At 30.7% G+C, this 21916-nt stretch overlaps 1 protein-coding gene across 1 annotated transcript; it reads left to right on the forward strand.

Moving 5' to 3' along the window:
* The first annotated feature begins 18907 nt into the window (after positions 1 to 18907).
* On the forward strand, positions 18908 to 19614 carry LOC107612156 (calcium-binding protein KRP1). Its single transcript, XM_016313976.3, has one exon. It carries the CDS (start codon positions 18987 to 18989, stop codon positions 19329 to 19331), a length of 345 nt encoding a protein of 114 aa, XP_016169462.1. The 5' UTR covers positions 18908 to 18986; the 3' UTR covers positions 19332 to 19614.
* Positions 19615 to 21916: the final 2302 nt, after the last annotated feature.

Raw genomic sequence — 21916 nt, forward strand, 5'->3', positions numbered from 1 at the left:
GAGATGAGCTTCTGATACCAATATATACAGTTCATCATCTTCTCGATCACTAGTGTGTATCGAATGAGTAAAATTAACGCTGGTAAGGCCCAAATGGTCTTGTTTGATGCCTCTGCAGGTAGTTGTATCTGCCCAAATACATTTAAACAAAACCACTGTGAAATGGCAGCTGTAATTTAATTCAATTATGTCTACAATTTTTTCATAATATAGAACACTACCAATAACCACTCTATTGTCACGTATGCTTGCATAACTTCTTGTATTAGATGAGACATAAACTCTACTATTTTGGGTTTTCAGCTCGTCTTCCTTTGTGATGGTTTTAAACTTGTACCCATTAACGTTGTATGCCCCAAAACGTCTTGCCTGAAGTATGAAGCTGCATTCTAGCTTACTTGTACCCATTGACGTTGTACGCCCCAAAACATCTTTCGAATGAAGCGTACTCTCCATTAGAACCTGACACCATATAACATCCATTATTTATATAAAAATTGGATCTCATAAAGTACAAATTCTAGGCTAAAAAGACATTGATCAGTTTAAATTTCTTTGAACCCCATAATTGAACCACCGAGAAAATTTCATATGCACAACATTGTCTATCTTAGATTACGACCTTGTTTGATCCCGTAATCTTTGCTTTGTTTTTGCCCTAAATGTACTTTATGACACAACAGAAAATTAGTCCAACTAGTCAATAGGTGAAAAGAGTTATACTCGTATTTTAAAAGTACACGTGCATACTTACTCAAGAAACGGAATGACGATCTCGCAATTGACTAGCACATGACGATGTGCTTGATGTTTTTCCACTAGAGTGAGTCCAAAATGTGAAACAACCCCTAAAGCCTTTCTAATTTCTGGGAACATAGTTTCTCTTAAATTATGTGTAACATCAACAGGTTAATCATCGACTCGCCCTGGTCGGTTGATTCTAGTCTCAATATTATCCAAATATCTAGAATAGAAAGTCAAAATTTCTTCAGATAAATAGCCCTCCGCAATTGAGCCTTCTGCTTGTGCTCTATTACGCACGTGTTGCTTCAATCGACCTAGATACCTTTTATATAAATACAACATAACGCTCAGTATATACACAATGAATTGAGCTTAATGTATTAAAGGGGTTTATTAGCATGCTAACCTATCTACTGGATACATCCACCGATAATGTACTGGGCCACCAAATTTTACTTCATCAACGAGATGCGCCGTAAGGTGAATCATGATAGTGAAGAAGGATGGAGGAAAAATTATTTTGATCTGACACAGAGTTTGCACAACATGATTCTGAAGGTCACCACGCTGCAGAGGGTTTATAGCTTTCCCACAGAGTTCTCAAAAAATGATGACAAATTTACAATCACATTGGACACCGGACTCGGCAATGTATTTTTCACCAAAATAGGAAGTAATTGTTCCATTAGAATTTTAATTTTATTAGAATAATTGATTTATTACAGTTGAATGATTATCTTTGTGAAGCTTATACTTTAGAAAATTTACATGAGACTATATGTATGTTTGATGAAGCTTTATATTATTTTAGAATATTTGGTTTTACTTGAATATGTATTTGTGAAGCATTGAAGTATTTGTTGACAGAGTCACTTACTTTGAAATTATGAAATATGTTTAAAATTTCTTATGATTGAGAAAATATGATTGAAAAGGATTTGAATGAGAAAGTATTATTTGATTTGAGATACCTTATATATTTGAAATATTTAAAGAATTTGTTGTATTTGAAATTATATGTTTTGAATTGATTTGCGAGGCTCGTATTAGAAAATCATAGTTAACGGCAGTTATGATGTTAACTTAGATGCATTTAACTCAAACCCCATCTAGCAGGGACATTGTTAGCCAAACGTGTAGGCCAAACGTTGGATCTATTATTCTTATTCTGTACACACAAGAGAAAAATGACTACTCTTAAAGGTGGAGCCGCCCAGTGTAGACTATTTGATTTGATTTCTGTATTGAAAATTTTCTTATTAATTCATTTAATTGTATAAATTACCACTTTCTAAATAAAATTACTTTGATAATAATGTTTATATGGTCTCATATAGATTATAGATGTATTATCTAGTCATTGAGTTTCAAAACTCACTCTATTTTACTAAAAATATTTTTCAAGAACAAACATTCGAAATAAGATTTTCTATTCAAGAAAAAAATGATCTGCAATGAGTACCTAATCCTTGTCGAGTTCCTAGATATTAAATGCTTCATATGTCACAGGCAGAATCTAACTATATTAATCTATTTTGTGTTTTTTAAAAATAATGTGTAATTATTCATTCAAGTATTTGTAAATTTATTAAAAACATTTATAACTTTCTTCTTTAGCATATATTCAAATGTGTTAGACATTTTAGGTGATAATTTTTTTGAACACCAGTCATGATTCTTATTCGACTGTGACAGGAAGAGATAACAAAAAAGAAATTGAATTGATTTGTCAATCCTATATATTTATATTATAACTAATTCCAAATCTCTCCATTTTTAAAAAGATTTAGTTGGAATTGAAATGATTTGATGTCTTAAAATATAATCCTGGTTGTTTGGGTAAGTTTGCCCCAACCGGCCTACCCAGCCATATCTAAAAAGCGTGGGACATATCAAGCTGCCCATCTTGACTAATCGGACATTATATTAATTTTTAAAATTAATTCTTATTTTTGCCTCAAATAGAGAGTAAAAATATAAAATTAGACCATCATGCATTATATCAAATTTTTACATCAAATTAAATTTTATTTTATATTATTAATTTTAAAAATAATAATTTATTTTCAGTTCAATTCATTTCAAATTAAATCCAAAACTATTTTGTTCCAAACACACTCTTAAAATTTGATGCATCATATGAATTGCTATTCCAATTCCTAATATAACTAATCAAGTTTTAAAACTATATTTTTGTGTATTGCATCAATTAACACCAAAGCAAAATAACACCGAAGCAGAATAAAAGAAAGTTAGTTGCTGCTAATTATCAATTTCTTAAATCTTGCTTTCTTGATCTTGAGTCTTAAATAGTTTTGTATACTAAGTCTGATGGAAATCAGTGCCTAAAAGAAGGGAGGGTTGAATCTTAGCCTTTTTTGCTGAATCTTAATCTCTAATTTTTCAACCAAACTTTAGGAGATATTTCTGCTTTTGTCTTGTGTCGAGTTGAGAGACACTTTTGTTTTGTCTCGTGCCGAGTTGAGAGACACTTTTGTTTTCATCTCCTGATTAACAGAAACAGAGAAAGGAGTAGGGAAAAAGAATTAACACCAGATATATCCTGGTTCAGCCACTAGGTGCAATGTGGCCTACATCCATTCTCCATCACAACAATGATGGATTTCACTATGTTATCACAACATTACAAACACCAATTTCTCCCTAAGAACTACCCATTCCTATATGAGACAAGTCTATATTCTAACCTAAGCTGAACTTGACTAGGACTCACCCTAGTTTTCAACAGCAAAGTGCTCACCCAACTTGCAAGGGAACAAGTCTAGATTCTAACCCCAACCTAAAGTTGACTAGGACTCAAACCTAACTTTCAACTACAAAGTGCTAATCCAACTTGTAAGAAAATTCCCTCAGGATCATGACAACAAGACACAAATACATACAAAGAATTTCTGAGATAACTATGGCTTTTTCTTTAACTCTCTTTCTTTTTCCACTCAATGGTTTTTCTTACAAAATCTCACATTTTTCCTTTTACCAATGAAACATAGATAGACTAAACTGAGAAAAAGAAATATTCAATGAAAGCCATGAAGGAGAAGAATAAATAGCTCAAAGAGATATTGGAACCCAAACGTGTGCTCTCACTCCTTGATCTCAATCCTTGGCCGTTCACCCTTATTATAGAAGGGGAAGCTTCCAAGGTTGAAACAGGTTCAACCAACCCAGCAACTTCTTCTCCAACATAGGTTAAGTCACGGTTTGAACAAAGGAAAGAGAGAGAAAAAAATGAAACTACATGCATGTACCTCTCTCAACCTTTTTCATCCATTTTCTTCAATCATGGCCATTGATATTGACTTTGGCCCCAAGAATTGATTCTGAACGTTGATGAGCGTTTGATCCAGGCTGGCTTCAAGCTTCCCATTTTTGCTTCTTCCCTACCTGAAACTCAGAGGCTATCTTCTTCATAAAAATGGAAATGAATCTTTGATGTGCTTTCAAGATAGATTTGCTTCATGAACCGAGGCCTTTCTTTCCTTCCATGGCAACAAAATCTTGAAGCCTTTCTTCAAATCTTTCCTTCTGTAGCAAATATTTTTCTTAACCTTTCTTCTTCATAGGCTTTTCTTCAGATATCTTCTTCTCTGATGATTGACGTGACCAAAAGCAGTGGAGAGAGAAGAGAGAAGGAAGAAAGCTTTTGGTGGAAGCATTCAATAAACATTAAAGTGAATTGAATTGAGAGTTTTGGTTACCAAGGGATGTAATTAATTGAATTGGAATATGGATTCTAGTAACCAAGAAAGAGAGTCACGTGTGAAACTTTTGGTTACTTGAAAGATTGCCTTGTGATCACTGAATGACTTCCTTCAAACTTTTGGGCCACTTGTTTCTTACTTTATTTTATCATGGGCTTTGAAGGATTTGGACCTCTTTGGATTTCTTTCTTTTTTCAATATTCAGCTACTTGAAGTAAATGATTTTATTATTGGACTAAGCTTGTTTAGTAACCAAACTGGGCTTTTTATTACTTGGGCCAAGAAATAATTTTATTTTTCTTCCTGCACACTTGAACAAAAACATCAAACAAACTATTGGCAGCAATTTAAACACTTAACAATTTTTTAATAATTTCTTAAATTATATTTTAATAATGTTTGCTCATCATTTCAGTGTTCCAAACTCAACAATCTCCTCCTTGATGACAAATATTATTAAACCGAATTGAAAGGGTTAGGATAGCGCACTTGCCTTTGAAGATTTTCAAAAATCTCCCCCTTTCTTTTGTTCAATGTACTCCCCCTGAATGTGTGCCTGATAAATAAAATGTTCAAGGAAGCAAACATTGTATACAAGCTCCAACAGGTTCCTAAAGATTAAAAATTTAAACAATGGAACCTTTTAAAACTGAGCCAGTTTTTCACAAGGATATGCTTCTCAAACACCTTAATAAAATTCTATAGTCCAAACAGCACATATGCACTTGAGCAAGTAAGTTTATCAATAACAATCAAAACTCAGGTTGAAATTTATCCACTGAAATAGAGTGCTACAAATAGAGCAAATTAGAGCATGAAACAGAGCACTAATAAATGAAATAAAATAGTTTCAATTCAGCCATTTTTCTCTCTTTTTCATTTTTCTCCCCCTTTTGTCATCAAGGAAGGACACATCATATGTCAAAGTTTGCAAGGCTCTTATCAATTCACAAAAATTATCAGCCAGCCTTGAAACATGCATGAATCAGAGCTAAACCAAATATTAATTAAAAGCTATTTATTCAAGAGCTCAAATGCTAAGCTATAAAAAAAAACAAAAAATAGCAGCTTCAAGCATCATCATCATAGATCACAATAAAAACAAATAGCAGTAGCTTTTCAATTCATTTTTCTTTTTCTTCCTTTTGTCATTAAGGAGGGATACCTGCATGGAGAGACAGTTCAACATATATGCAAAAAGTGTAGAGCAGGAAAAAAGTAAAAGCCAAGTTATTGTCACCCAACAGAGTTCAATAACTAAAATCCAAAATTAGAACAAAAATAATGATAAACTAATGTTTTAGAAATAGTTTTTTAGCAACAACATCATGGAGCTGCCTTTTCTTGTGCAGTATAATCCATAGGTATCCAAAGAAATGCATAAAACTGGTTGAGTTAGCAGCAACTGCGGTTGATTTTCCAAAGACTGGGAAGATTGTTGCCATGCCACCTCAATTGAAACCAAAATTGTACCCTGATTTTATAGGCAAGGAGCCGTACCAATCCTATAAATCCACAAAAATTCTTGGTATCCTTGAGCTTAAATTGCCAAAGGAAGTTGTTTCAATTTATCAATGCTTAGGGAATAACTGATCACTGTGTTTCTTCCTGAAGCAGATTCTTGTGGGCAGGGGTTTCATCTCCTTCAACATAGTGGTTCCTCTACATCTTCAAGCAACCAAATAGACCATTGGAGCCTGACAATTGTCTTATTTCGGTCCCATTTCTCTCCTGTAAAGACATAATTTATCGAGATCTCGTCATTTTCACAATTTTCAGGTACCTGAACGTCTTCACACAATGCTTACTCCCCCTGTTGTTATCGAGAATAGTAAACCTGCACACAAAAATAGTTCAATATGCAATCCACAAGTGCAAAACAGGTATGAGTGTTAGTGTCAACAGAAGTTGTAAAATGTATCATAAAAAATAGATGATAAGAAAATAGCTGCATCAAATTGGGTTAGACATCAGATCCTCATCTTCGGTTGTAAAAAGATCTTCTTCTTCTTTCAAAATCGTGTTCTTGGCTGCCTTTGTGCTCTTTTCCTTAGATTACTTTACAGTACTACTACTCTTAAGATATAAAATTCTGTCTTGGGTTTCATTACTCAGATTGACACCATAATACTAAAAATGCAAGTTAAAAACATTCTAGATATAAGGAAAAATGGGAGTAGTGGAGAAGATGAGAAGTTATCATAATAACTGCTTTAAATGTTCAAAAATCCTTTAAAAACACAAACTAATTTAATAAAATGATATTCAAAGAATTTTGAATTTTAAAAACAATACTGGAAGTTTTAAAATGACAAGTCAAATAAAAATTAAAAAGAATTTGAAACTAATTTGACTTGAAAAATGATGAATGCAAATACTCCCTTTTTTTGTGTATGTCATCAAAACAAGCAATGAGACCCACGTCATAAAACAAAATAACTTTTTCTTGGGCTTAGTGGTGGTTTTATGAAAACACATTTGACCACCAAGGATTTAGTTCAGATCCAAATTTATTTAAAAGTATTAACACATAGTCTGAACTTTATGGAACCTAGAGGGAGTCATCATCTGCCCAGTTTTGTCTCTTGTAACTTGAGAGACAAAAATAACCAGAAAAATCTTTAAACATATTTAATTCAAAAACTCAGCAATCAACAGTCACTAGAGTAATTCTCAATTTCAGAAATCGTATGTCAATTGTTCCGTTTTGCACATGTTCTTTTATGGAATGAAATCTTACTTTAATATGCTTAGTTCTTGAGTGTAAAACAGGATTTTTTTTTAAATATTTATTACACTCAAGTTGTCACAAAACATAAGGATACTATTGACTTGCAATTTGTAATGTGCAAGTTGTGCTTTGAACCAAGTCACTTGAGAACAAGAGGAAGTTGAGATATATTCAGCCTCAGCCGTTGACAGAGCAACAGTAGCTTGCTTCTTACTTGACCACACATTCATAGATTGTTAAAAAAAATAATAAATTCCTGAAGGCTGCTTCTATTCACATGATTCTCAGCAAAATCTGTATCACAATACCCAGCTCATTTTTCTCAAATTGGACCAGCTCTTCCTTCATTGCCTTCACCTATGAGGGATCTTCAAGAGCTTGCTTCACATTGAGAGGTTCTAATTGGGATAAGAAAGCAACATTGTTTGCCTCCACTTGCTTCTTGCTTGAGGATCTAGTGGTCATGCCTTGTGAAGGGTCTCCAATGATGAATTCATGAGGGTAATTCTTTAAGAACTTCCATTCACGTGGCTTTTGAGTTGAGACTTCAGCTTGACCTTGGCAAGGTTTTGATGAGTCCACTGTTCTGGATTCTCTGGCTTGGTTAGGAGACAAAATGAAAATATCTCCTTTATTCACAGGAGCCATTTTTGGACTGACGATATCCACATCTGAAACAGATTTGGGATTTGCTTGGTTCACTTGAGGACTTGCTTCTGTTTTACTTTCTGCATCAATTTTATAAACAACACTTGAAATGGAGTTAGACTCACAAAAAATGATATGTATAGACTCTTCAATTATTCTATGTTCCTTGATGTAAACTCTATAAGCTTTACTAGTGGTTGACTATCCAACAAAGACACCTTTATAAGATTTTGGATCAAATTTTTTAAGATTATCTTTAGTGTTTAACACAAAATATTTGCATCCAAAAGTATGAAAGTACTTAAGATTGGGTGGTACTCCTTTTCAAAGCTCATATGGTGTTTTCTTTAACACTTTTCTAATGATGATTTGGTTCAAAATATAGCTTCAATCCAAAAGAATTTTAGAATTTCATTTTCATCAAAACATAGCCCTAGTCATTTCTTGAAAACCTCTATTTCTCCTTTCAACAACTCTATTTTATTGAGGTATTTTAGGACATGAAAAAATATATGAAATACCAAATTCATCAAGGTGTTTATTTCTAAACTCATTTCCATGATCACTTCTTAAGGAAATAATTTAAAAAAAATTCATTTTGGATCTTTTTGCATAGAATTGAAAAAGCAAGAAAGACATCATTCTTATGAGCTAAGAAAAGAATCCATCCAAACTTAGTATAGTCATCAAACACCACTAAGCTATAATGCTTACCACCAAGACTTTGAGTCCTTATAGGACCAAAAAGATCAATAAGTAGCATTTTCACTGTTCTTTTGGTTGAGATGTCATCTTTGGGTTTGAAAGAATTTTTAGCTTGTTTTTACCCAATTGACAATCATCACAAGTAATGTCTTTGTCAAATTTTATTTTAGGAAGACCTCTAACCACATTCTTTTTTACAAGCTTAAAAATTTAAAACATGTTTGCATGTCCCAATTTCTTGTGCCATAACTATTTTTTCAAATTCTAAAAAAGTAAAATAAGCTACATTTTGTTCTTTTTAATTCCTCTAAGATTAGTCCATACACATTCTTGTATATTTTAATTTCAAACAAAATTTCATCAGATTTTTCACACACAACCAAGCATTCCAATTTCTTGAGAATAGCCAAATAACATAAATCACACAATCGGCTAATGTCTAGAAGATTGTGTTTCAACCCATCAACTCAAAATACAAAATCAATGAAAGTTGAGAAATTCTTACCAACTTTACCTACGGCCACAATTTTTCATTGTCACCAAAAGTCACAAAACTTCTATCGTATATATCAAGCTTGATAAAGAAAGTGGACTTTTCGGTCATGTGCCTAGAGCATCCCCTATTCAAGTATCACATGTCTTTCTTCTTCTTGGATGCTAAGCAAAACTGCACAAATCTTTTAGGTATCCAAACTAATTTGAATTCTTTGAAGTTAGTCCTTCTTGGTTTTTCAAGTGCATTAAAATCACAAATAACCTTGTATGTTTTGTTTTCTACTCTTCTTTTATCAATAAAATATTAAGAAGAAGAGTGACCAAATTTGTTGCAATTAAAACAGAGATTTGTGTGAGCATGTTGCTGAAAACAATTAAGACATGATGCTAAAGGTGATCAAATGATTTGAATTTCCTGATATTTGAAAAAGGGTGCATTTTTTTTTAAATCCATCTCTAACATTAGTACCTCCTCTTGCAAAAAATCTTAAACCAGAATTTCTTGTCACATATGGGTTTCTAGAACGTAAGGCTCTTTTGTGAAAGAAGAGTTTTCTAAAAATTGCCTCATTTTTAGAGATGTAACCTAGACCAGAGTTATTTGAAGCAGATTCAGATTTTGAATAAGATGCATTCTTATCAAAATATGATTTTTTAAAGTCAGCATCAATGTGAGATGAATATCCAAGATCAGATTTATCAAATGATGGTTTTATTTTGAAGATGATGCTGTGAATTTTGCAAGTGATTTTTTCAAAAGTTGCATCATTTTTCATTACATACCCTAAACCTGATTTTTCAAACAAACATCTTTGATTAGCAAGTAATTTGTCTAAGTTGCTTGAACTATGTGCAAATTTTGCTAAATCATGATTCAAACTTTTGATCATTTTATTTAATCTTTTATTTTCAGCATCAGGTTCTTGAGAGAGATCAATAATGTGCTTTCTATTGAACATTTTAATTTCAGATTTAAAAAAATCTATTTTCTTCCATGAGATCAAAAGCACATTTGGTCACCTTCACCTTTTCTTCCAAAAATATTTTCAGCTTTTAAAACTTTATTTTTAGATTTGCATTTGTTGTATTTATTCAACAATATTTTAGAATAGTGAGTGAGATCATCAATAGCCACATGCAAATCATCAAGAGATAAGTCATAGTAATTTTACCTCTTCTTGTTGATCTTCATCAACCATGAAATAGATTTGTGCTCTATCTTCAGAGTCTTCTTCCTCATCTGAGTCAATCTTGAGATCTTCCCAAGAAGCCATAAGTCCTTTCCTTTTTGTTCCTTTGAGTTGCCACTTCTGCTTCTTCTTTTGAATCCCTTCATCCTTCTAAGTTTCCTAGAAAAACATACAAACTCATCATCTTATAAACAGTCACTGTATTCATCATCCAATTATTCAGTACAAGACTTAAGAGCCACTTCTTTCCCTCTTTTTTTTGTGTATCATTTTTTTGTGAGTGGTTTCTTTCCTCTCAACTCATTATAGATCATTTCACTTAGGCTACTATTTTCATAGATAAGATAACAATGACCTAAAATATTTTTTTAACTCTCTTGTCAGATTTCTCAAGACTTTCCTCACTAGCATCTGTTCAGAATGAGTAATCCCCATAGCATCCAAGCTATTAATGATGATAGAGAATCTCTCGAACATGTCATCACTTGATTCTCCTTCCTTCATAGAGAACATCTTATACTCTTTGCTCGGCATGTCAATTTTAGTTTCTTTATTTGTGTGGTGCCCTCATGTGTGACTTGAAGATTATCCCAGATTTCTTTTGCTGTTTTATATTTTGAAACCTTCCTGTAATCCTTGAAACGGATTGCACAGTTCAGCATGTTGACAGCATTGGCATTTAGTTTACCCTTCTTTTTGTCATCTTCATTCCATTCTGCTTCGGCTTTGGGAGAGACAACACCACCAGAGCCAGCCTTTGTAGGGACTTGAGGACCATTTATGATTATCTTCTACAGGTTGCAATCAACTGAGTGAATAAGGATCTTCATTCTTTCTTTCTCATAGTTGTAGTTTTTTTTTTTAAGAATGTAGGTCTGTTGTTGGACTGTCCTTCTGTCATAATATAAACCACTATGTTGGAACCCATGTAGTTCGCCATCAGAATCTTTCCTCCAAGCTCTGATACCAATTGATGGTAATCAGTGGCTAAGAGAAGGGGGGAGTTGAATCTTAGCCCTTTTTGCTGAATCTCAATCTCTGATTTTTCAACCAAACTTTAGGAGATATTTCTGCTTTTGTCTCGTGTCAAGTTGAGAGACACTTTTGTTTTGTCTCGCGCCGAGTTGAGAGACACTTTTGTTTTAGTCTCCTAATTAACAGAAACAGAGAAAGGAGTAGAAAAGAAGAATTAACACCAGATATATCCTGGTTCAACCACTATGTGCAACGTGGACTACATCCAGTCTCCATCACAACAATGATAGAATTTCACTATGTTATCACAATATTACAAACACAAATTTCTCCCTAGAAACTACCCATTCCTATCTGGGACAAGTCTAGATTCTAACCTAACCTAAACTTGACTAGGACTCACCCTAGCTTTCAACAGCAGAGTGCTCACCCAACTTGCAAGGGAACAAGTCCAGATTCTAACCCCAACCTGAACTTGACTAGGACTCAAACCTAACTTTCAACCGAAAAGTGATAACCCAACTTGCAAGAGAATCCCCTCAGGATCATGACGACAAAACAAAAATACATACAAAGAATTTCTGAGATAACTATGAGTTTTTCTTTAACTCTCTGCCTTTTTCCACTCATTGGCTTTTTCTTACAAAATCTCACATTTTGTTTTTTACCAATGAAACACAGACAAACTAAACTGAGAAAAAGAAATATTCAATGAAAGCCATGAAGGAGAAGAATAAACAGCTCAAAGAGCTATGGGAACCCAAACGTGTGCTCTCACTCCTTGATCTCAATCCTTGGTCGTTCACCCTTATTATAGAAAGGGAAGCTTCCAAGGTTGAAACTGGTTCAACCAACCCAGCAACTTCTTCTCCAACATAGGTTAAGTCACAGTTTGAACAAAGGGAAGAGAGAGGAAAAATCGAAACTACATGCATGTACCTCTCTCAACCTTTTTCATCTATTTTCTTCAATCTTGGCCATTGATCTTAACTTTGGCCCCAAGAATTGATTCTGAATGTTGATGTGCGTCTGATCCAGGCTGGCTTCAAGCTTCCTATTTTTGCTTCTTCCGTACCTGAGACTTAGAGGCTATCTTCTTCACAAAAATGGAAAAGAATCTTTACTGTGCCTTTAAGATAGATTTGCTTCATGAACCGAGGCATTTCTTTCCTTCTATGGCAACAAAATCTTGAAGTCTTTCTTCAAATCTTTCCTTCTATAGCAAATATCTTTCTTAGCCTTTTTTCTTCATAGGATTTTCTTCAAATATCTTCTTTTATCTTCTTCTTTGATGATTGACGTGACCAAAAGCAGTGAAGAGAGAAGAGAGAAGGAAGAAAGCTTTTAATGGAAGCTTTCAATACACATTAAATTGAATTGAATTGAGAGTTTCGGTTATCAAGGGATGTAATTAATTGAATTGGAATATGGATTCCAGTAACTAAGAAAGAGAGTCACGTGTGAAACTTTTGGTTACTTAAAAGGTTGCCTTTTGATCACCGAATGACTTCCTTCAAACCTTTGGGCCATTTGTTTCTTACTTTATTTTATTATGGACTTTGAAGGATTTGGGCCTCTTTGGATTTCTTTCTTTTTTAATATTCAACCACTTGAAGTAAATGATTTTATTGTTGGATTGAGCTTGTTTAGTAACCAAACTGAACTTTTTATTACTTAGGCCAAGAAATAATTTTATTTTTCTTCTTGCACACTCAAACAAAAACATCAAACAAACTGTCAGAAGCAATTTAAACATTTAACACTATTTTAATAATTTTTGAATTATATTTTAATAATATTTGTTCATCATTTTAGTTTTTCAAACTCAACAAAGTTTATTTGTTAGGATGTTTTTTTTCATATAGAAAAAATTATATTAGTCTTTTGTATTTTTTTTATATTGATGAGAAATATTTATTCTTTTTTACTTTTTTTGAGTCTTGAAAATTATGCATCATTTAATTAGTATCAATAGGTATTTTAAGATTTGGATTAGTATGAATTTGATTATCTCTTTGCTATCTTATTAAAATTTTTAATTTAAATAGAGTTATCTTCTGTTTTGTGTTTTTTGTCATATATATTTTATTGTATTTATCCATATATAAACATAAGCGTTAAAAGGCGAAGCACGTTAATTCATTCTGTTTCAATTTTATTATTCCATTTCTGCTCTCTACTCTACTTATTATTTTCTAACAAAATTTTCTGTTGTGCTTATTTATTTTATTCACACACGTGGGATTCATAGGATACTCCCAATCGAGACATTTGTGTGTATCATATGTTGCCTGAATTGTTGAAACATGTAATTTTCATATCCCAAGTAGTGATACCATGCATATGCGGATACTTTAGATTATATACGAGGGCAATTTTATGGATATCTGGCTCTTCTTATATCATAAAAGTTAATATATGAATGAGATAAAACGAACGATCGAATAATAACACGAACGATTCCTTGATAAAATAGTATAATTTAACTAATAAAACTGATATTTTAGTAAACCATAATGTTAGAAAGAATAAGATAATAACTTAAAATTATCTTTAATTTGATATTTATAATTATATATTTATTATATTTAATTTTATTTCATTATTCTAATAATAATTAAAAATATAAAATAAGATAACCAATAATTAAAAAAATACAAAATAAAATAATTTTAAATTATTTTATCCTGATTTTTTATTATTTATTAAATATTTTTTGTTTAATCAATATTTGTCTTAAGTTATATTTGACTAATTTAAAATAATGACACTTCTTAATTATATGTCACATTTTGATTGATCCATAGTCATATTTTATTATAAAATATAAAAATGATAAAAACACTATTTCATAGTAATAATAAGTATCATAAATTCATAATAACTTGCACCTTGCACGTGTCATCATTTGATTGTGCCTACGTGGGTCCTTTCATTCTCCATTCAATTTCATTATGTGTAATAACTAATAATAACAGATCAATGGTTCTTGGTTCACTATTATGTGGAGGGAGAAAAAATAAATTGAGCTAATTAATTTGTACACCTAAATCAGAGGCTGTGGACCTTAGAATATATACACGCATAATATAATTGAAATTGCATGTAAATTAAAATTGCTTCATTAATTTCTGACGAAGCATAGTACACTAATAATAATTTTTCACTTAGCCAAACAGTGTTATATTCATTAAATTAGTATTGTCATATAAGCAGTGAATAGCAGTTTGTACCAAATTACCTCTTATCAATATATTAACCAAATTAAAATTGCTGCCATTGTGACAGGACAATTAAGGTCACCTAACATTGAGCAACAGTAACAATATCCCTCTCTCTCTTTTTTGTCCCCATAATAACATTTGACACTAATAATCCCTAGCTAGCTACCCCTAATGTGGGACGACAGAAAAATGAACGTTTTCATTCAGAGAGACGACATTAATACAAAATTAATTTCATTATTGTTAGAATATAATTAGGATCAATTAGAATTATTTAGTATATCTGAATATTTATTATAGAATATTACGTCTTTATTATTACGATTCTCTTAGTTCCTATAAATACCCTTCTATATTGTATCATTCCAGACAACTTAAATACAACTCAATAATACACTTTTCAGATTACTCTCTCAGTCTCTTGTTTCTAACATGGTATCAGAGTCATGGTATTCTCTTTGAGGAGGATAGATTGTTTTTTTTTTCCTTGCAGTGAAATCACCGTAATTTTTGTATTTTTTTCTATGCCATTTTTCTTTACCTTTTGTCACTCCTTTGATACTTTTTCACCTCACGACTTCCGCTGTTTTCCTATTCTCATGAAGAAATCATATAGTTTTCACTCTCTTTAGGCAGTTCTGTCTGCGTTCTCTCGTGGCAGTTCTGTATGCGTTCTCTCGTGGTAGTTTCATCTGCATTCTCTCGTGGTAGTTCCGTTTGTGTTCTCTCGTGGTAGTTCCGTCTGCGTGGCAGTTTCGTCTGTGTTTCGTCTATGTTTCCTTGTAGCAGTTTTTTTTTTTTTTTAAGTAAAAGAGCTCAACACATTAAAGTGGAGCAAATAGTATCAAACAAACAAAAATACAGGCAACTCCCACAAACTCCTTGAACAGAGGAACAACTCCGTCTGCGTTTCTTTCTGGCAGTTCCGTCTGCACTTCCTTCAAACAAGCGGCAGTTCCATCTGCGATGTTAGAATATAATTAGGATCAATTAGGATCAATTAGAATTATTTAGTATATCTGAATATTTATTATAGAATATTACGTCTTTATTATTACGATTCTCTTAGTCTCTATAAATACCCTTCTATATTGTATCATTCTAGACAACTTGAATACACTCAATAATACACAAATCCTTTCTCCAGTCTAGTCTCTTGTTTCTAACATGGTATCAGAGTCATGGTATCCTCCTTGAGGAGGATAGATTGTTTTTCTTCTGGTGAAATCACCATATTTTTCTTCTGTACTATTTTTTTCTTCTCTTTTGTCAATGCTTTTTTTTCGACAGTTCGCCATCTTTTCAGCAGTTTTTCGGCCACTCTTGCGGTAGTTCCGTCTGCATTCCCGTCCAGCAGTTCTGTCTGCTTTCTCGTCCGGCAGTTCCGTTTGCTTTACCGTTCGGCAGTTTCGTTTGTGTTCCCTTCCGACAGCTTCATCTCCGCTTTCTTCCGGCAGTTCCGTCTGCATTTCCTTCAGACAAGTGACAGTTCCGTCTGCACTTCCTTCAGACAAGTGGCAGTTCCGTCTGCGCTTCCTTCAGACTAGTGGCAGTTCCATTTGTGCTTCCTTCAGACAAGCGGCAATTCCATCTGTGCTTCCTTCCAACAGTTCCATCTGCACCCGTTTTATCAGTTTATGTAGTTTTTTTCTCTTTATTTCGTTGTTTTAAATAAGTTTCAAACTCAAGTTTTCACTTGAGTTTGAGGGGAGATGTTAGAATATAATTAGGATCAATTAGGATCAATTAGAATTATTTTGTATATCTGAATATTTATTATAAAATATTACGTCTTTATTATTACGATTCTCTTAGTCCCTATAAATACCCTTCTATATTGTATCATTCCAGACAACTTGAATACAACTCAATAATACACTTTTCAGATTACTCTCTCAGTCTCTTGTTTCTAACAATTATAATGCTCAGTATGGTGATATACTTATTAACAAAACTTTCATTGTAGAATTTTTTAGTCTAGTTAACAAATATTTTTAGAATATTATAAAATTATTTATCTTAAAATTTTAAATTAATAAAAAAATAAATGAATAATTATATTTATAATATAAAATACTAATTAAGAATATCATAAAAAATATTTAATGAAAATTATTAAAAATAAATGTTTGTATATTAATATAAAAACATTTATTTTTCGATATTTTTTTATGTATTAAACAATAATAAGTATCCTTATTTAGGGCACTTTTTAGCAATATGTATAATGTATATACACACATAAGTTAACCTGTGTCTTTACAAAAATGTATTCACTGTAATCAAATTCGATTGGTCTAGTGGTTAGTTCATTAGTCCGTTTAAATAAATATCGGGAATTCGAATTCTGCCTTGTACATGCAGCAATCCATTGGTCAGTGACAAACTCTTAAATAAAATTCAGTACCACGACAGATTAATTTTTAGCATGTCAAAATAAAAAATGCCTTGAAAAAAAAAATGTATCCACTATATATTGCTGTCGTCTCTGAAATTCATAAATGTATAGTAATTACCGACAAGTTTTTGTCGTCATTAAATGTGTTTTGTGACATTATTATCAACATCATGGAGTATATGTACCTAGAATTTTCCCCCTCTTAATTTTTTCGCATTATCATAACCGTGGCAATAAATATGTATATACGTTTTGTGAGCACGCTGCACATGCATGGTCACATCATAGAAGCCACCATATAATCATATATAATGCCATATGGAGCCTCTTCTCATTCAATACCTCTGGACTACAAATTTCATTTAGTATAGCACATTTAATTATGCATACATTATTGACTCCACATAGAATAAATACACACTCTCTAAATATCTTTTTAATTTTACATTAAAAAATTGAAAAATACCTCTCACAACGAATAAAATGATCATGATTTAAAATCATCTCTTTTAAAATTTTAAATTGATAAAAAATACATAAATAATGATATATATATATATATATATATATATATATATATAACACATTGTTTTAAATAAAAACCTGTTTTAAATTTATTTGAATATTTATATAGTTTTTATTTATTTTATTTTTTTTCCTTTTTTTAAAATAATAAAATTAAATTTTAAATTTTTCGAATATAAAAAATTTTATATTATGTTATAAAATTATTTTTTTTAAATTTAAATTAATCAAATATATATATATAATTAGATTTCTGACAAGCATACTTATTAAATTCAATAAGAAATATTCTTAGAAAAGAAAGATAGTGATTCATTTAATTATAGAAAATTTTTTAAATATGTTGCCATACCGGTGTTTCAGTGATTTTTAATCGTTGATCTTAATTATAAAAAATATATATAATATATATAATTAAGATTAACAGTTAAAAATTACTGATATACTGATATACGGTACATTTAAAAATCTTCCTTAATTATATTTGAGATTAATTAACCATGTACGTGTATTTACATTACTATGAATTAGTACAATGATACGGATCATAAACGATGGATATTGCAAAAGAACTACCGCAGCTTCCACGAAAGAGAAGGCTTCGCAATGATGAGAAGTTATTAAATACTGAGAGAGTATTAAATATTGGGTTTAGCAAGGATACATATTAAGTATATAAATTAAAAAATTTTTTATTAAAAATATAAAAATTTAAATTTTTAATATATTTATTTTATATTTATTAAATAAAAATATTTAAAATTTTTTAATAATAAATTTATTATATATCTTAAAAATACATATTAACTAAATCCTTAAATATTAAGTGAACTGTGTTTATGTATATATTTAATAAAAGAATATTAATTTAATTTGATTTATTATACGATTTGTAAGCATGTAATAATTTCATCCGTAGTCTGCAATGAAAGCCACAAGAACTCCCAACTGCAAAAACATCGTTCATTTAAGCAATGATAGTGCATAACAGCCGCACATCTCGATTCATTATTATTATTATTATTATTATTATTATTATTATCATTATTATAATAATAATCATCATCATTATCATCATCATCATCATTATTATTGTTATTATTATTATTATTATTATTACTTAGTAAATATGTATACATACAATTAAAAACTTTTAATATAATTACAGAAAGTTCTATATAATAATTAATTCACAATTTAGAAAAGAATAACTAGCTAATTTATCAAATGATATACATAAAATAATGTTAGAAAAAAAAAACAGTTGAGAATTTCGTGAACATTATTCCTTCCTTTCATGTACCCTTCCAATTTACCGAATCGTACCATTTTGTACACGATTTATATGGTTGTTAGCCGAATACAATTAAAGTATAATTCGTTTACTTTAAGGTACATGCTTTTTTTTTAATGGATTCATTTTGAGGTACATTAAGTGGTTAATAATACACTACGTTTAACTAGGATAGTAAAAAAAAAATATTGTTAATTTTTCTTCCCTGGCATATATATAAATGTGACACACCCTTCAATCAGAAGCCACACCAAAACCTCATCATCCGTAGCCTTCAGAACTAACATACATCACCATCATCATATCAAAGCCTTCCACTTGAAGCTGAGTCATCCATGGAGTTAGACCATGCTTTGGACTTCGAGGACTACTTCCCTTCCATGATTTCGCGCCTCGGCGCAGAAGGGTTCATTGGGGAGCTTTGCAACGGCTTCAGTCTACTTATGGACGCACACAAGGGGTTGATCACGTTTGAGAGCTTGAAGATGAATTGTTGCTTACTAGGTTTGGAGGTGAGGGATGATGAGCTCTTGTGCATGTTAATGGAAGGTGATTTGGATGGAGATGGTGCCCTAAGCCAAATGGAATTTTGCATTCTCATGTTTAGGCTTAGTCCATGCTTGATGGATGGAGATGCACCTAAATTGTTTACTCAAAATGTTGATCCCATGTTAGTATAATTTAATGTAAGTGTTATTACTTATTAGTATCTGCTCTAATTGAATTGTGCTAGCTTCTATATGTTTATTTTCATTAAGTTGAAAGGAAGATTTGTATTTGTTTAGATATATTATATGTATGTATGTATAGTAGAGTATTTTTTATGGTCATTAATAAGGAAGCTTCCAATAAGAAATTATTGATGACTATCAAGAATACTTTACTAAAATAGTAACTTTTTTTAACAACTAATATATGTGAAGAGTACTCATTTTACTTGTAGTGTATGTTATTTAGTGATATAAAATTTTCATCTTTCAAAAACAAGAGAATAATTGAGATAAAAGAACATGTATGTGTATGTATGTTGATGTAAGCCTTAATTAATCCATATGATAATTCACAATGTTCTATATTAATTAAAATAGATTTTATAGTTTATGCTATTCAACTCTTTCAGTACAGTGATAATTATAATTATTAGAAATTGCTTTATGTGTATATATATGGATTCTATTTTAGCGTCATGAAATAATACACGGACAAAGAAAACTCACAAAAAATATATAAACTAGTTTAGTAGTACTGCCATCAATTTCCTTTGTCAAAAAAATATAAGGAATAGGTTTTTCGTTTATTTTGATACAGGAAGTTGTATAGATTATAGAGCAACGTGGAATATCATTAGAAAAAAAATATTTTTATTTTTTATTTTTAGGATTTTAAATTTGAAAGGAAGAATGAAAATTTAAGATAGTATAAACTATTTCTTCTTTTATTGCAGTGTAAAGTATATATTTTTATTTTTAGAGTTTTTAAAAAGTTTTAAATATATTTAATATTTAATTTAATTTAATTATTTCATCTTTAACGTTTAAAATAATTTTAATTTTATTTATATAATTTAAATTTAAGTTTATATTCCAATTTTATCTTCTTTCTTTCTCATTTTTTTTCTCTTCTCCAATTCTTTCATTATTACTACCTTCTTCTTTTCTCTACACAAATATGACTACCACATCAATATTGTCTTGCTCTATCACTCTTGTCTTAGATATTTGCTAATACAAAGTATTTATTAATGCATCGAAATTATTTTGCTGAACCAAGAAAATGAAAAACATAGAAAAATCTTTAATGGCATCACTCCTTAATTGTCAAAATTGTATCCGCATCTCTCAAATAAAAAAAATTGCATGGCTTGCTCGTCAATACCATGAACCAAATATACAAGCACATTCCAGACATACATACATCTAATGAATTGACCTAAGCCTCACTAATTAAACTATAATCTGTTTGCACCAACTCAGAAGAGTATCAATATGCATGTAAATGATGTAACAATTAGATAGTAGTGATTTTTGTGGTAGTTGAAGAAGAAAAAGGTGGCGGTGATATCGAAAAAAAATTGGAAGAGAAAGAAAGAAAGTAGAAGATGAGGAAGAAGAAGGTGAAAAAATTAAATTAAATATTAATTTTTAAAAATTTTATGAAAAAAATACTTTATCATACCCTTTTATTTTATAAAATTATGAAATTTAAAATTAAAGTGACAAAATATAAAAATAAAAAAATGCGTGCTTCAATTCAATAATACACTGGTTATTATATAAGATTATTCATATCTTTCAAGTATACTTCTCATTAGAATAATGATTGATATTTTCCAAGTGTACTACACCTAATAAAACAAGTGCTTGACAATGGGTAAAAAATAAAAACCTTCACCAAACAAGTGCTTCTATACTGGCCATAACCACTCAAGTTATCCTGCTGAACCATAATCATTGGTTTTGCTCTGTGACAACAGAATTGAGCACAATAATCATTGTACTACTGAATAAAAGATGAGTTCAATTTTACACAATTCTTTAACATGCATGGGCTTTCTTCTCATCGTTTTATTATATATGCCCTAATCTTTTTTTAATTAAAAAAGAATGAGATTAGATTAGAAAATTTTGTACGGCCACAAATGCAACCAGCAAAAATATGAAAAAAATTATCAACAATTAAATTTAATTAAATAAATTATTAAAACAACGCCTGAATTATTCTATCAATATACTGAAACTAACGTATGTAAATCTAATAGTAAATATCAAAGTCTATAGCGTCATCTAATTAACTAGATTGATATTATACTAAAATAAATAACATATTATTTAAAAAAATAAAATATATAATATCTAAATATAATATTTTCTAAGCATTATTATCATTATCTTCATCTTCATTATCACTTCCACAGTTTCAATTGGATAATAATCAGAATCACTTAATTTATTTTCACCATCTTTATTATTTTTCAAATGTTAAAAAAGTTTATATTTCTAACTTTTCAATTAGCAAGTTCAATTTACTCTTCGTTCATCCACTCTTTCTTCATTTGTTCCTTACTAATATAATCCATATTAGCAGAAAATGAAACTCGTAACAAAATTTGCAGGTAAATTAAATTCACAACTAAGTCTGCAACAAACTATTTGCAACTAAACCCTTAGCAATGAAATTCAAAACAAAATTTGCGGATGATGAAAGTTGCAACAAATTTTGCAACAAAATCTTTGTAACTAAAATATAGAATGAAATTTGTTGCAAA

This window comes from Arachis ipaensis, chromosome B8, assembly GCF_059453495.1.
Source record: "Arachis ipaensis isolate K30076 ecotype BB chromosome B8, ASM5945349v1, whole genome shotgun sequence".
Taxonomy (NCBI): domain Eukaryota; kingdom Viridiplantae; phylum Streptophyta; class Magnoliopsida; order Fabales; family Fabaceae; genus Arachis; species Arachis ipaensis.